This window comes from Anabas testudineus, chromosome 5 (assembly GCF_900324465.2).
Source record: "Anabas testudineus chromosome 5, fAnaTes1.2, whole genome shotgun sequence".
Classification (NCBI taxonomy): domain Eukaryota; kingdom Metazoa; phylum Chordata; class Actinopteri; order Anabantiformes; family Anabantidae; genus Anabas; species Anabas testudineus.
Window position 1 is genome coordinate 9,327,992 of NC_046614.1, and position 16,321 is coordinate 9,344,312.

The 16,321-nt window shown below is 39.5% G+C and overlaps 1 protein-coding gene across 3 annotated transcripts in view; it reads right to left on the bottom strand.

Annotated features, from left to right (window-relative positions):
- The window catches only part of LOC113154749 (MICOS complex subunit mic25a-like), a 48,202-nt gene that overhangs the window by 26,557 nt on the left and 5,324 nt on the right, over nucleotides 1-16,321 (bottom strand). For 2 of the 3 annotated variants that reach the window (XM_026349109.1, XM_026349107.1), the window contains exon 5: nucleotides 4,619-4,702. In XM_026349109.1, coding sequence (XP_026204894.1) covers nucleotides 4,619-4,702 — 84 coding nt within the window. Of the gene's footprint in view, nucleotides 1-4,618; nucleotides 4,703-5,566; nucleotides 5,624-7,034; nucleotides 7,131-7,216; nucleotides 7,283-16,321 lie in introns of those variants that run through there. The other variant, XM_026349108.1, reaches the window with a different exon arrangement.

The window sequence follows — 16,321 nt, forward strand, 5'->3', positions numbered from 1 at the left end:
CTCAACCCATTTGCCGTCGATGTGGAAACTGCACCTGTGCAGATTCAGATGGAGCCGATTGAGCTGCAGTGTAATGACTGAAGGTAAAGTAGGACACTGCAGGACCCGTACAAGTTTATTCACTCCATTCCCGCAGAAATGTCCCAGCTCCGTCCACATGGGGCTCGAACCTTGTTTATGTTTGGTAGCACAAATCTTAGTGAGAAGCTCTTCTCAGTGATGAAGACTAACAAAACAGCACACAGGAGTCGTCTCACTGGTGAGAACCTGCAGTCCATCCTGAGAATCTCCACAACACAGAACCTCACAACAAATATAAACAAACTTGTTGACAAAAAAAGATGCAGCTCTGATAAAATGACATAAGAGCAAAGACTGAATGATTTGATTTGTTATTGCTGAAAAGCACAAATTTTATTTATATTTCCAGGTTTTGTTATGCAGCATGTTCATATTTTGAAATAGTTTAATTTTGACAGGATATATTTTTATGGAGAGCAAAATATTTTGGAATATTTAAAATTTAAGTTTATTTTTTATATAAAATTCAAATGTTTGTTCTTTTAATGTTTACTTTATTTCCAGCTTGGTTAATTTAGACAGGATATATTTTTATAGAGAGCAAAATATTATTATTAATAACTAAGTTATTTAAGGTTTATGTAAAAAAAAGTTTATCCTGTACGGCCCGCGACCTAAAGTGTGTTTTGGATTTTGGCCCCCTGTGCAAATGAGTTTGACCCCCCTGGTCTAAGCCATGGTTTCATAAACAATAGGAGATAGTCTCACTTCTTGTTAGAGGCGAGTTAGCTAATTCTTTGCCTGGCTTCCTGGCAATATGTGGTAAGAAGTTAGCTTCATGTTTGCGACTTAGCCTTTAGCCTCGGGGTCAAGGACTCAGTGGGTACAATCAATGGAGGAAAGCTAAGCTGAAACTTAAAAGTCGGTTGTTGCCTTGTGGGACAATCAGTGTACAAGCCAAGATTAAAAAAATAAATAAATAAAAAAATAAAGGCTCCATAGAGGCTTATACTCAAGGGTGCCTCAGATTGTGCAGGACACGGAGAGTAGGACGGCAGCAAAGGCAAGGTTTAAACGTAAAATGAACTCCTCACTGACAATTGATGTATCACCAAGGCTCCATCTCAGAGGTTTGAAGGGGTCAGGCAGTGCCTCCCACTTGGAAGCAGATACACATTTAGCAATACAGCTATGGTGGGAAGCTAGTGAGGGATCTGCTCTTTTCCCGCATTTGCTTTCCAGCCTTTTTCCAAGTATAATGTTTTAGTAAAACATTAACACATACTTAAAACAATTCTCTGTGCGATTAGTGCAACCTTTAAAAACAATACAATCTGCATTCTCTTGCAAAAATAAATACATGTACAGCACATCCTCATCTTATCCATGTAGATGAACAGTGAGTAGCCTAATTGTTATAGGTTGGATGTCGTACCTTGACTTTTCTGCCTATATTGTCTCTTGTATCACTAATAAAATGGGAATATGTGGGAAAAAAAGAGTGAATTTAGTTTTTCATCTAGCGGGTTTAGCTTATCCACTCAAAATGTTGGGGAGTGTTGTTTTTTGTGTACATCAACATGTTTTTATGTGCGTCTACAGAACAGATCCCGAGCAACAGCCCCAGCTCAGCTCCACCAGAAAGGTGGCAGCACTATCACTGGCACACACACATGCTAAGCTCTTCCCAGTCATTTGCACCCTTGGGGACAAGAGCCCATTTGGAGAGACAGAAACGGTGGGTGATAACCCTCAGTGGGGGAAAGCAAGCTTTTGGGGGTGTTGGAAAAGCTTATGAAGGGGATTAGTGTGCATGCACGTGTGATGCGTGTGAGCTTGCATACATACAGGTGTGTGTGTGACTAAAATCTGTTTGTACGTGAATGCTTGTGTTCAGATGATCCTTGCATGCACACTCGTCTGAACACCCTCCAGCAGCCATGGATTGAGATGGGCCGATGTCAGGATCTTGAGGGAGGGGGGAGGAGTTGCTTCACACTCCAGACTTGGGCGAAGACGGATTAAATTTTTTTTTTCAGAAGCAGCAGTTGACAAAGGGGGGAAGAGGGGATTAAAAGAGGTGAATTTTAAACTGAGACTTGTTTACAGAGTCACAGGGTATGTTGCCACAGGAAGACAGATATACTCCACCTGTACACTGCAAAGAGATTAGAGAGGCATCCACAAATAAACAAGAGAGAGAGGAGAGGATTTGGAGAGAGGATGTGTAGAGGATGTACTGGTATGTTTTGGAGGGGTGTTTCTGACTTGGGATGTTTCTGAGTGGGTGAACCTGTATGTTTGTGGAAGAGTGGAAATGCTAACTTGTGCAGTGGATGGGCCACTATATCACAATTACTTATGCATGTAGACATATCTGTCATCATAACACACACACACATATAGGGATTTTTCTCCTTTGTCTCTGCTGAATTTAAACAGCATTCGCAGAGTTTGGACAAACACAATACTATGTTTTTGTCATTCATCCCTTAACTACACTGCACACCAGTGTATGACATGCATACACACAGTTATTAGCCTAAAAGAAGGGACTGTTACTAAGCCATAACAAAACGTTGATTTAGGGACAGATCCTGTATCAATTACCATTGGATTATTTATTCGATTATTTATTTCTGGCTGATTACCCTTGTGTTGATTCATATTAAGACATCATACCAGTGCAATTGTATGCGCACAAGTGTCTGCTTGTGAGTCTGTACAAAAATCAATATGGCCCTATAAAACATTGCAGAATCTCTATAGAATGAAAGCACAGATTGTAATTCACGCTTGTTCAATGGCACTCATCACCTTAAAATCTCTGCTTTAGATTGACAGGATCTGACACGTTACACCCTTACAAAGTTTACTTATGTGAATAATGAGACATATTACTGTTTCAATTTGTGCATGGCATGGTATTTGAACTGTCACAATTCAATTTTTAAGTGGCCATTTATTTCAGCCCAACTGGAATTTGCCACAGGTATAAGAGAGTGAAAAGAAAATATATTCAGGCAAAAGGAGAGGGGGCATTAAAGAAGGCTTGGATGAATAGGGTGGTAGATTGGAAAATGAAGGAAGAGAAGGAGGTAGATGGATGCCAGCTCAGGGCGCTGCTCAGGATAGACTGTTTAATGCACAGTCCATATAGCCTCTTTATCTCTTGCTCTCAGTCCCCCTCTTTCTCACTACCTCATCCACATGCAGGTCAGCTGCAAACAAGTGAACAGTGAAAAAAAGTGATAGAAAAAGGGACTGTGGCGGCGAGCAAAAAAAGATAGAGCATCCTCCTCTCTTCTGCTAATCAGTCTCTTCCGTCAAGCATTGCAGCGTGTGCTGCTTGCCGCACGGGTGCAAGGGGCCCTTCCATTTAACTTGGCTATGTAAAAGGTTTTCACAGAGGCCTAAAGGAGGCGAGTGCCAGGGACTAGATAAGGTCCCCTGTCTGCCTGATGGGCCCAGCCAGAGGAAGGGAGAAACAGGGAGAAGGGTAGAGTGGGAGTCAAGTCCCAGAGAGTATCTACTGAATACTAGAGGAGGAGCTGTATGTGAGGAGAGAGACAAGGGTGAGGAAGGCAGGGTGCGAGAGTGTATGTGTGTCTACCTGTAGCTTTTCACGCTCTCATGCCTCTTGTGCTCTCTTCTAGCCTCTGTCATTTGCTAAGACCATAAAGCAGATTTTGCCCTGTCTTAAAATAATACACCACTACCACCATGCTTTCAGAAAGTCTTTTAATATATCTGCCAGAGTTTACTATGTAAAAAGCTAGCAACATTTATCAAACCACAGTGTTTGTGGCTTTTACAGGGTGCAAAATAACAACGGCGCATTAGTGCTCAGGTAGAGAGAACGTAGGTCATAATTTCTTAAAAGCACCCAACAAACTGCCTTTATTTTTTTCTATTTTGTGAAAAGACCACTGGCTTGTTGGCAAAAGGACATAGTAATGAGGAAAGCACAGTACATTTGATTACAGCTGAAGCTCTCCGAGAGAGACAGTACTGTGAAAACTCTCTTGAGTGCTGGTCCATCAACAGCGAGTCGTGACTCTCATCTGTCTGCTGAAATGTTCAATTAATTTACATTTACATTTTGACACCGGTATGTGGGCTTGACATTTTCAAGATAGAGAAGAGTGTTTCGTGTCTCTACAAGATTTTACTTTCCAAGGACAGTAATACCTCACTTTCAGACTCTTTTTGAGTTTCCTGATGTGTGAAGACTTATTTTTGGTGAAAGCCTGCTAGATGTTTTATCTCATTAGTGTGGTCTCCTGTTAAACATGTCAAAATTTTAAAGAACAATTATATCACTCACTAAGCCCCCACAAAAAGAAGAAAAAAAAAAGCTGAAGAAACAAAAAAACAAAAAACACATCTCATTAGATACTGTAAGAAAATGTCAGCTCTTCTATGATTTCACACAGCATGGCCTCACTTTTTAAAGTCTGTGTTTTTTTTAAGTTGAAACACAATTAAAGCAATGGAAGTAATGAACGCGCTTGAAGAAACATGTTTATGCATGAAGCCTTTCAGATGAGTTGTGGCTATTTACTCATAATGGCATGCATGGACAATTTGTCCTTACCTTTTGCTCCAGTATTTCAAGTTGTTCTTTGTAAAAGCTCGAGATACTGGCCAGTTCCTTCTCCTTCCTCTCCAGTTGTTTGGCCTGAAGAAAAAGCAGAAAACAAAAGAAGGCAAAAAATAAATTCAAAAATATTTAATTCTTAAGAATTGTACGATTGAGTGTAAAACTCAATTTGGACTGCTTTGGGGATAAGGAGAATTAATGAATCCAGGTAGTGTAACATACTAAAGGTAATGGACTAACACAACACATTAATTTCTTTTGCAGATGAGCCTTCTGCACACATGAAACACCAGCCAGAGGTACAGTAGAGTAAATGCTGAGGGGAGAAGAAAAAAAGCAACCAGTCAGTTTTTTTACTGACCAACAGAGGCACACACTATGACTACACATGCAGTGGCTTCTGGTAAAGTAAAAAATGTCTAAAGACAAAACTTAGTTTTCTGTTGATACAGTATGGTATTCTACTGAGAGGTACTCATTGCCTTAGCAGTTACAGAAACTCTTTCCAAAATTGTGTCATCATGATGCCAACACACAATTTACTAAAGCTGATAATTCCACTGTGTATATTACAGACCATTGTTGTGAAAGGAAAAGGGGACACCACATTTTTCTGCAGCAGTGAGCAAAACATAAAAACTTTCCTCTATCAACATACTGTCAGCACAGATAATTTGGGAATCTATGATGGGGCTATATTCTCAGCAACTACAGTATGTTGATGTAACATCAAATAGTTAGTTTTCAAATGAACATTATCCACATAATTCATATGTTACCACATTCTTCTAATATTTTATCAATATATAATTTGACATCTCATCTACACCACAAAGTAAAAGACAACAAAATATATATTTAACGGTGGGCCCATCTAATGTAACAGGACTTACAAAACAACTCAGGTGACATGCGACTGGAACAGCAGCAGGTGGGGTTGACATGGCGATGATGGCATTAGGATGAGGTGAAACGCTTTAATATGTCCACTGAGCCAAGCTTTGACAGGCAGCAAGGTGGAAGACCCATAGATTGGGCCATGGCATAGCAGCGTGCAAGCAAGGGAAGACAGGAGGCAGATGTCAAAAAGATTTACTGAGAAAACAAGTTGCCAGTTCAGCTTGTAGTCAGTAATGTACATATAGAAGGGATGCCTAATAGAAACTAGTAGATGCTTGTGAGCATTGCTGCCCTATTTATAACAACATAAGGCTCCACATGTGTGTTAATATAATAACATTTTCAATTTTCATAAAATTGAATTTCTTTTATCATCAATAGTAACTGAAATAATATAAACAGGCAGAAAAACAGCAATGAAGAGTTGAAACTGAGCTGCAAAAAAAGAAAGTAACAGAGAAGGATGTTGAAAACAAATGAGCATCCACTATTAGCGATAGCAAGGACTGTCAGGGCCTGAGTGACAAGTACATTACACTACACTGATTTTTCACCATGCAGCTCAGTGTTTTCACTCACTCCATCATACAATCACAGCATTAGTTTTTAGTTTTCACAGGGACAGTCACTGAATGACGTATTTAGCGATAAAAGTATGGTGCATTAAAATTAGGAAATTTCTCGTTTTAACAGTCAAACTGTTAAGTCAATCTGAATTGGACGGCCAAGGGCTGAATTAAACTACTACTATAAAAAAAAACCTTGCGGCTTGGTTTAGGATGTTTACATCTGTCAGAAGTTTGGTCATGCTGTGGAGAGCATACAGCAGATCAAAGAACTTCAACAGCTGTACAATCTGAATCACACAGTGCATGGAGGCTGAAATGCATAATAGGATAAGTAACATGAACAGGATGGATTTCTTCTATTCAGAACACACAGTTTAGAGTCCGTACTGAGTAACAATCAATCATCGCACTCGTCAACAAATACTGTTTCCTACCAATAAGGCTAATGAGTGAAGCTGTGCTGCAGCAATATGAACATGATATGGTGCATGAACACAATGAAACTGGCTGGGAGTGAAGCAGCAATGGAGCAGGGGTTTATGTAGCACTGAAACTCAGAAAGTGTGTATCACAAACATACAAACACATACACACATACTGTGTCATGGTTTAATGTTGACAGATAGCTGTACCCGAATTGTGCATTAGTGGGTGTGATAAAGATCAGATGGAGTAACATCATCTTGTATGGCAGATCTTCTGTGCTCTCAGTTGATATGGTGGATACAGGCATGCAGACACACACACATAGAGAAAGACTGAGTTTAAATATAGTGTAATCCAATCTAGTCTGATCCTAACTTAGTAGGAACATGCATCCCCAAAGAGCACGTTTGTAAATCCCCATATTGTGGTCACTGAACTTTTTCTTTCTACAGCGGCTGTTTGATGCTGAAGAACTGTGTGTGTGTGTGTGTGTGTGTGTGTGTGTGTAAAATCACCTCTACCAGTAGCACAGATGATGTGTAATTTTCTAGCTGAATACCTCCCAAAGTGTTGTTGTGTGGAATGGTGGTGGCAGCACACTCACAGCCTCGCTTTAATGCACAATGAAAACATGACATTTGAATAGAGAAGAGAGAGAGTGAGAGAAGAGGCAGAGAGATAGAGCAAAAAAAAAAACCTTGGTTAAAAAAGACGAGGGATCAGCAATGGTGGTGTTGCTTACCCAGGCATCCAAATCTGCTGGCTAGGAGAGAGAGAAGGAACATTGGTTAGTGAGGCAACAGAAGGAATGAAGACGGCAAGTGGTTAAAGGACATGGTGATAGAGACAAAGAGGCACAGAGACTGAAAGGAAAGGAAAGGAAAGGAAAGGAAAGGAAAGGAAAGGAAAGGAAAGGAAAGGAAAGGAAAAACAAATTGGTGGACAGTGACAAGGTTAGTACAGTGAGTCACAAAGTAATCAACATCATTATGTACAAGTTAGGCAGAATGAGTAGCACTTGTTAGTTAAAAATCTAACTTCCAGATGTCTAATGTTGCATTGGATGAAACCTAATTTTAGTCTCCAACGGTAACATAATGCATCCAATATGTCCTAACATAATCTGTGACAGAGTAACTTAGTAGTTTGCTAAGCTAATGAAAGGTGTGTGTATTCTTTAATCACTACATTTTCTTGGGCTAAAATGTGTGCAGTCACTCTTGTTCAGTGCTTGACTGTGTCTATGAATAAGGGCTAACAACAAATGTCTGTCGTCTAACCACTGTTAGGAGCATCTTTAGTTACACTATAAGTGTTCTTTTAGAACTTGTACATTTGGTATTTCAAAGGCATTTGTGTTAGATAACTGTGTGCTTATTGCCCACAGCTCATAGAAATACTAAGGACTACAGTATCAGGTTACTTTCTGTTTTTATGTATTTTATAGACCTTTACATGTATAGAAATCAAATCTTATGACAGAACATGGTAGACTACGGTATGTAACAAAATATCTATCACCAAATCCATATAATTATAAACCCGGACAAACAGGACACCACATTTGGGTGTGTCTGGCCTTTCCTACTCAAACCAAGTGCTCCCAAGTCCGGCATTAGACACAGAACAGAAAGGGATAGATTAGAGCAGTGGGTGGCTTTAATGTTGCCATGCCTCATAAAAACACCATTCAGTTAAATGAGGTGGACTCACAAAGCCAGTTGCTGCAGAACGCATGCATGTGTGTGTGTGTGTGTGTGTGTGTGTGTGTGTGTGTGTGTGTGTGTGTGTGTTGGGTAATCTGTGTAACGGATACAGCTGATGCCATCTGTTTAACCTCCCTGCTCCTCTGTGGCCGGCCCTAAACTGAATATGTGTTTGAGTTTGACCGTTTGTGTGTGTTTGTGTGAGTGGCCTCCCACAGAGTGCTCACAGTAGTGTGGCGGTCCCATTTCCATAGATGACAGACTTTAGTAGAGAGGTGTAGGGGCTTGTTGTGATACAGATGCAGATAAACACACACCCAAGCTGTTTTGTGCAGTGCATGGGCCATAGCGGACAATGGCATTTCAGGTGCATCAATAAATTTTTTTGTGTGTCTGAGCTCCCTGGTGATTAGCAGACAGCCTCTGCCTTCACATTAAGAGCCTGGATCAAATGAGATGGCAAAAACACAGCCAGAGAAGTATTCCAGGTAGACTATAGTCAGCCATATATATATTTTTACTGAGATAAAGCTGCTACACTGTTAAGTTAATTGTCAGTCCTAAACAACTGAGTTGTTGAGCTATAACTTCCTGAAATTGGCAATCTGAGATTCACACCCACTTGTCTCTCAGGCTCTCTTTTTTCCAATCTCCACAACTATTTTTGTCCATCTTAACGTGAACAATTGAGAGCACCCTTGCTTTTAATTTCCGACATGGTGGATCCAACTACTTCTAATCAAGCATCAGACACATCAGTTTCATCCTGAATGAAAATCTATACAGGAGCAACATCATAAAGGGTGATTGGAGCTCACTGGTAGAAATGGACTGAACTTCCTCTCTTTAAATAATTCAAATAACAGACTGCATAATTAGGACAAATGGGAGCAACAGTTTAGACATTCACCAGAACCAGAATATTCCTGCTTGTACAAATCTGTTTTATAGAAGAAATAATATCCCCACACATCGAAACTAATGATGATGAAAAAAAAAAACGCATACCGATTTTACAGTGACTTTTTCACTCAATACATTTGATTATCTATGCTTAGCTGAATCATGTTTACTATGGTTGTACCATGAGGGTCACCAGATGCGCCATCTTGGCAATGCTTCATGCTTGATTTAGACTTGAATCCTCAGCAGTCCAACAACACAGTGTGTGCTTGTGTGTTAGTGTGGGATGGATGTGTCTATGTCTGTGTTAAAGTAAAAGAATAAAAATAAATTATGTGACATTAACACTATGTGTGCATGTGACAGGATGAAACCTTTTGGTCTCCAATACCATCTCACATGGCGAGAAACGCTTCCTTTGAAATCACTTATGTAAATACTGAATTATGCAAATGTACATTTAAATAAATCTATGTGTACGGGGAGCAAAGATTTTGGTGTGGTTTTCTATAGGAGTCAGTAGTAAGAGAGAGAAATGCAGAAAGAAGGTTAAAGAGAAGATTAAACTGAAGAATTGCAGTTAAAGTTCTGCTTTGGCTTTTTAATTAGAAAGAGAGAGACAAAGACAAATACAGACTGAGAGGAGAAAATAAAGGATCATTTAATGACAGCTTTCTTCCTGTCATATCGCTATTGGAATAAGTAAAGTAAGCACATTCATCATGTGTGCCAGTAATAAATGCCACTGGTACTACAGCAGAGTGCTTTCACCCCAGCTCTTGTTTGGTCGATGCTGATGCTTGGCTACAACTCTGAAGTGTTTGTGTGGATTTGCCCTCAAAGGCAAACTGAACGATCCACAGGGAGCTGCACACAACACACAGCAATGGCAATCAATCATCTCTAGCATGTTACTGTACCATTTTTTAAATGGTACAGAAACAGCTAGAGCTAAGCTTTGATAGCTGACACAATAAATTCTTGTTTTTGTTTTTCATAGACAGTGAGACAGTATATTTATTACACAGATGCAGGGAAAGCCGTTACCCATTATTGATTTGTTTATTCAGTGAGCAGCTAACATCAGGAAGCTACCTGTTATAGCTTGTGTATAAGTTAAAGGCAAATTTGTATTGACCACATATATATTATTTGTTCTTTGTTCTTCATATCACAATAATATTAACAACTACTCAAGAAGCAATTAATGGTGAATTTAGTATTTCAGGTGATTTTCTCTAGTTCAACTTTATTTTGCAAGAGGTGAGGTTCCATGATACAAGTTGTCATCATTGGTGACACGTGAATTCTGATCTGACTGTACTGACAACGCTTACAGTGTCAGAGTGGGTTCACACACAAAAGTGGCTCACGTCATATGGAAAAAGTTTAGTTTGTTTGCACTTCTGTGAGAAAAAGAAAAAGATCTGAGTCACTTGGGGGTAAGAAGATCAGATTTGGGCCACTTCAGACTAAAGTGTAAATGTAAAAAGACACTTGACTGTTTTACATCACTCGTAATTTTGTATCTCTATTTAATGCGGTAAAGCTTTCCATCTAAACCATTAGCTGTTGCTTACTTTTCTGCCAGCAGTACTCCGACAGGCTAGTCTTTTCCAGGTCTCTGCATCAGTAATAGAGAGTTATTAACACACACACACACTCCAAATACACAGCCTTGACAGAGGTTCAAATACATATGCATGAGTCATCACACTAACACCTGTAGGTGATGCACAGCACACACCTAAAAAAAAAAAAAAAACACACACATGAACCCAAACTCAAATAGTAGAGGCATGAATTGGTTACTTTAGCTGTCTGCTCATTAAATATGTGTTTTCCTCACATTTGAAGCGAAGGTTAAATTAATTAACACTTCATCATCAGTCTACTTTTCCATCACAGGCTGTTACAGAGACGAAGACGAGGAAGAGAGATGAGAACGAGAAACAATAACCATAGGCACTGTCTGTCTTCTCTTCTCATTTGCACTAACTGCTAATATGTTTCGCAAAGTTTTACTTTTCAAGTCCAGGGACATAACTTCTCTACTACTCAGTTTCAGAACACTTTCTGTGCCTTGCAGAAATATGATCAACTACAGACAGGAACAGTTTGGTAGAATTGGATCCTGATCATGTCCCGTACACTTTCGCTTGGCTGCACCTGACACTGGACTTTTCTTAATCGACAGCTTTGGAAAAACACAGTTTGGATTATGGTTGAGTCTTCCAACATGTACTGGGCAACAGTAAAAGGGTGTTTCACAGGCTTCCAGGTTTAATTTTGACATACATAAACCATTATTTTTCTGTATGACAGTGGGCATCAGGGAAACATTACTTCACCCCCTATACAAAGTGGTGTTCAGCTGTCTCATTACATCTTGTCTTGTCTGTCTCTCTGATGGGAGAGGTATTCCACTCCTACACATTTGTCCTTTGAACCAATTTGTGCAAGGCACTCCTCCCCTGCACTGCACCGATCAAAATCTCCTCTGCCAGTGAGCACTCTGCTCGTCAGCAATTACCATCGCTCGAGATGATAGGGGAGTACTGTACACGTGTGTGCATGAGTGAGTGCACAAGGGGCTTAGCAGCTTTAACATGCAGAAAAGATGTCAAGTCTGTGATTACACTAGCTGATAAAAATTGAGGTTGAGGTGCGTGCAAATGTGTGTGTCTGAACTGCTGTTGTACTTTACATAGTCAGTGTCTTCGAGTAAGACACATAGGTGTGTTTGCATACAGTATGTGCACACTTGCAGACTCAGAAGACATCCCTATGGTGAAGGCTAATATTCCCGCACTCGGTTTCAACATAAACGTAATGTTTAAGCAATTTATCTTTGTTGACTGTCTTTCTCCTCTCTCCCTTTCCTCTCAATTCTTACTTCAATTTTCTTCTCCATCTCTTCCCCTTCTTTAGCCTCTGTCTTTGACTAACCATCAGAACTTGTTAGTCAAAGCTATTTCTATACAATGCTCCAAGTTTCTTTCAGTTCCTATAGTATGTCTGTGATCATGTTTCGCTTCCTCTAAGCTCTCTGGCCCAGTGCTTGCTTTCTGAGTCAGCACCTGCAATCATATATTGATAACAATGACTCTTTTGTTCTCACTCCCAGGTAAATCAAGGAGAAAAGAGAGCTTGTAGACTAAGCATAAAATAAATATGTTAAATATGTGTACATTAGGGCCGACCCAGGTCCTTCCATAAAATCCAGTTTTCTATTTCTGTTGTTTTTTAACTGATCTTGTGAATACCCGCAAGTGCATCCAGTAACAATAGAAGATGGTTACCAAACACACAACAGACTACTATTTAAAATGTTGACCACCTCTTTGTGGTATTTCTGCAGCTTCCTTTGTATTTTCTGGTAATCTACTCAACAAGTATGTTCGTGGTTCTGATTTTAGATATATGTACATCGTCATCTTGGGTCAAGTGGGGAAAAAAACACCCAGAGATTATTTTGGGATCAGTGAATACAGCTGAACAAACATAGCCATCTGCTGCTACAGAACAAACACTCAAAGCAGCTGAGATGATCTGATCGGAGCTCAGTTCAGTGAGGAGGTAGGTTGCAAAGCAGGAATACTGTATTTACCATCAAGCCATAAGTCTTAAGGTGATCTGCCACAGATGAAATAATATCTAGGATTGCCAACACTATAAGTAATCATGGTGATAAGGGGTACAACTAAAAACAAAACAGTTAAAGAAACTGTAAAAGTATGGGAATCAACTGAAACAACAGTTCATAGTATGATAGCAGAGAATTAGTCAGTAATTGTAAACAAATGTCAACATTTTTCCACTTGTCACGTTAACTGCCTGTTTGTTTGTTTGTTTGTTGTTTCTAAGCAGCAGGGAAATTATTTAAAATGTGGCATCATCTGTCATTTCAGGTTGAACTTTAATGAATGTGGGGCTTTTCACTCTGGTTTTCATTAACATTCTTTGGACAGTGTCAAATGATTTACTCCGAGTCCTCACCCACACCCAAAGAACAGGGACTGAGGCGTTAAAGAGACAAAGCCAGAAAGATGACACACAGAGGAGGTGGAATGAAGGCTGGAAGAACTTAGTAGTGAGATGCATGTGTTGCTATGTGGTACATACACAACCTTCTTGTTTGTTAAATCTTGAATATGTTTCAACAACGCCATCTACTGTCTATTTATAGGGTTACACTGTGTTTTCCTATCACCCCTTCACCAATAATTTTGGTAGGGGCTAGCCACAATATGTGGTAATATTTATTACTACATATTACAAAAGCTGTCATGTGGTAAAAAAATATTGTCGGGGAAAATAGAGCAGAGTGAGTCTGATCATCCCAAACTAAAGAATAGTGTCTGGAACCTTTCATAACATAAAGAGAAGTGCGATACATTGCTTCCAATTTAGACTAAATAAGTGTAGCTTGTGACTATATTCATCAGTGTACACGAGATAAAACAGAATTACCCCATTATGCTGTTTAGGTAGTTACACAACAATTTGTCTCTGGTGTTAAAAGGAAAGAGGAGACGTGAGAAAACAGAGACATCAGGAGTGACCAAATGGACCCATCACTTCTCATCTCACATTTCAGCTCCAACTGTATAACACCCTAATTCTCACATCAAAATATCATTATTTGCAGTTAGATAAAAGATGACAATTTCTTCTAACAGCTATTCTTCACAGACTGGCTTCATTACAACCAAGTCTTAGCAAATCTGTTTTGGCTTTTTGTCTAATTTGCACCGTGTGAATTTTTGATCATTGGAAAAATATGGCAGACTGAAAGTCAGCATCAACATGATATCCCTGTTAGAAATGTGTAACCCTAAGTTACTGCAAATCAACAAAACGTCTTTGTCAATTCTGAATAGACTGTAGAGACCCAGGAGCAAGGCAGCGTGACACAAGAAGCTATTTTCCCCACTGAAATTGATTTAGAATTGCCCTCAGGATCAGTAAACGTCAGGGTGAAACAAGGATGACTGGAATTCAAATCCAAAGATGTATGTAACAACTTACAAAAAGTATTTACTATAATTCAAAATTTCAATAAGATATTTTCAGTTTGGACAATGATACTATAAATTCTCAAAATGCACAAATATACACATGGCTGCAATGGTGAATCAGGCAATTTGTCCTGATTTAAAGAGTTTCTTTGTTTGTGAGATGTTTATATTTACAGTGTTTTTTGTCTTTTTAATGATCTGGTTCTGTCTAATTTTGTCATTTTAATTTATGAACAGCAACCTGTTAATTTCTACTAAAATGAACTAAATCTTTTGGAGACAGCAGATGAAAGCTAGATTTTAGTATACACGGCTACGAGCAAATCAACTGACAGGTTACAAACATTCACCCGCAACCCCCACACAGGTGGTAAAGTCGATTCTTCTCACCCACCTAGGAAGCTTCTGAAATTTAATAGCTTAAAATAGACGCTTGTTATTTTCTGTGTGTGTGTGTGTGTGTGTGTTTGTGTGTGTGAGTTGCTCAGCACTGAATGCCTGTGCATACTAATAGCATTGTATTTGCAGCACGAATGACACCTCTGAGGCAGAGAGAATAGTCGGGGGAAGAAAATACACACAGGAGGTGCTAATGAAAGAAAGGAGAAGAGAAGAGACTAGGTGTTAATGTAACTTGTCTCTTCTGTGTCTTCACACAAGGTGTAACTGTTAAAGTCTAATTATAGTCTCATACAAGGTAGGATGATATGTCAAAAAAGCCAAGTTGTATACAGTACACTTTTTCCCTTGTAGATGGGGGGAGATGGATGGTACAGTGACAAAATGACTACGAAGCAGAAGTAAACAAATAATGTACAAAATAAAAATATTGTGTGGGACACAGGTTTTCACATTTCCTGGTATGTAGCTTCTCATAATCTTCTATTCAAGTCTTAAAACTTTAGGGAATCTTTGCTTAAAAGAAGTGGAGCAAAAGTGTAGGATTAGTTGGCTACTATTAGCATTACACATAGCCATGTTATTCAGAACTTCATCTTGATTTCACTTTCTCTTAACTGAAATTACACAGCTTCTCCTTTAGCAACAAATAGTGTGGCAAGAATGACAGAAATATAAAAGAGGTTGAAAAGCATTTTATCCCCACTGACATCCACTCTTGGCCAGTTACCATGCAATATCAAAAATCACTCCTCTGACTTCCTAAACGACACCTCTGTGAAGGGTAATGGTGCATTACTGCCACTCAGTGCTGGGCTTCAGTGAGCTACAGGTAGGCATTCACAGACTACATAAAAAACACAGTATATATTAGAAGGTATTCAGTCAAGTGCTACACAAGGGAACAGAGTTTAATTTAAAAATAATGCCACCACCAGTTTAAAGAAGCTTACAAATTTTCCATAAAAGATAAGAAAATACAATGCTGACTAAACTATGAATGAACCAAGCAAGTGGATATTCTCCAACAACACACACACACACACACATTCCTTCAATGTAAACTGACACAGTGCCAGTTTTGTGCACATGTATGCACAAGCACAGATACACACACACACACACACAACTAGTCCCAGAGGTGGCAGTTGGCGCTGAGATAGGAAAGAAAATGGCTAATGTGAGTGTTTGTGACAGGCAGCCTGAGGCAGAGTGGGGAACAGCTCAGCTCTCTGACAGGTGTTGCCACCACAACTCTGTCACCTCCTCCTCACCCCAACACACAGCCTGCATGCTGGGAAGCCAGGAGTGTACGGCGGGGGAATAGACTAGGGTGTGTTCACTGTATATGTGTTTGTGTAATGTAATAGTGTGTGTTACAGCAGTGTGCATGTGAATGTGTCTATGTGTGTGTGTGTGTTTGCCTTCTCTTCGGGATATAAGGCAGCTCCCAAACTACTCAAAGTGGAGCATTTTTAGGTGGAATGGAGAAGGAGAGGGGGTGAAGAGACTCTTTTTCCCTGTAAGCCTCCAGCTGTGTTGTTGCCGATGGATATGTGGTCAATGACAACAAGAAGAAAAGGGAAAGGGGAAGCCCACCTGCTTAGCAGAGAGATTTGATAGTGATGAATGCAATAAATGCAATGCAATAAATAAACCAAACATCTTTTATTTAATATTCCTAGGGAATTCTGCTAAGTTTAGGCTCTTTCCTAATTTGTTAAGTATGTCTGATATCTTAGACAATGAAGAAATCTAGCAGGGGAACAATGA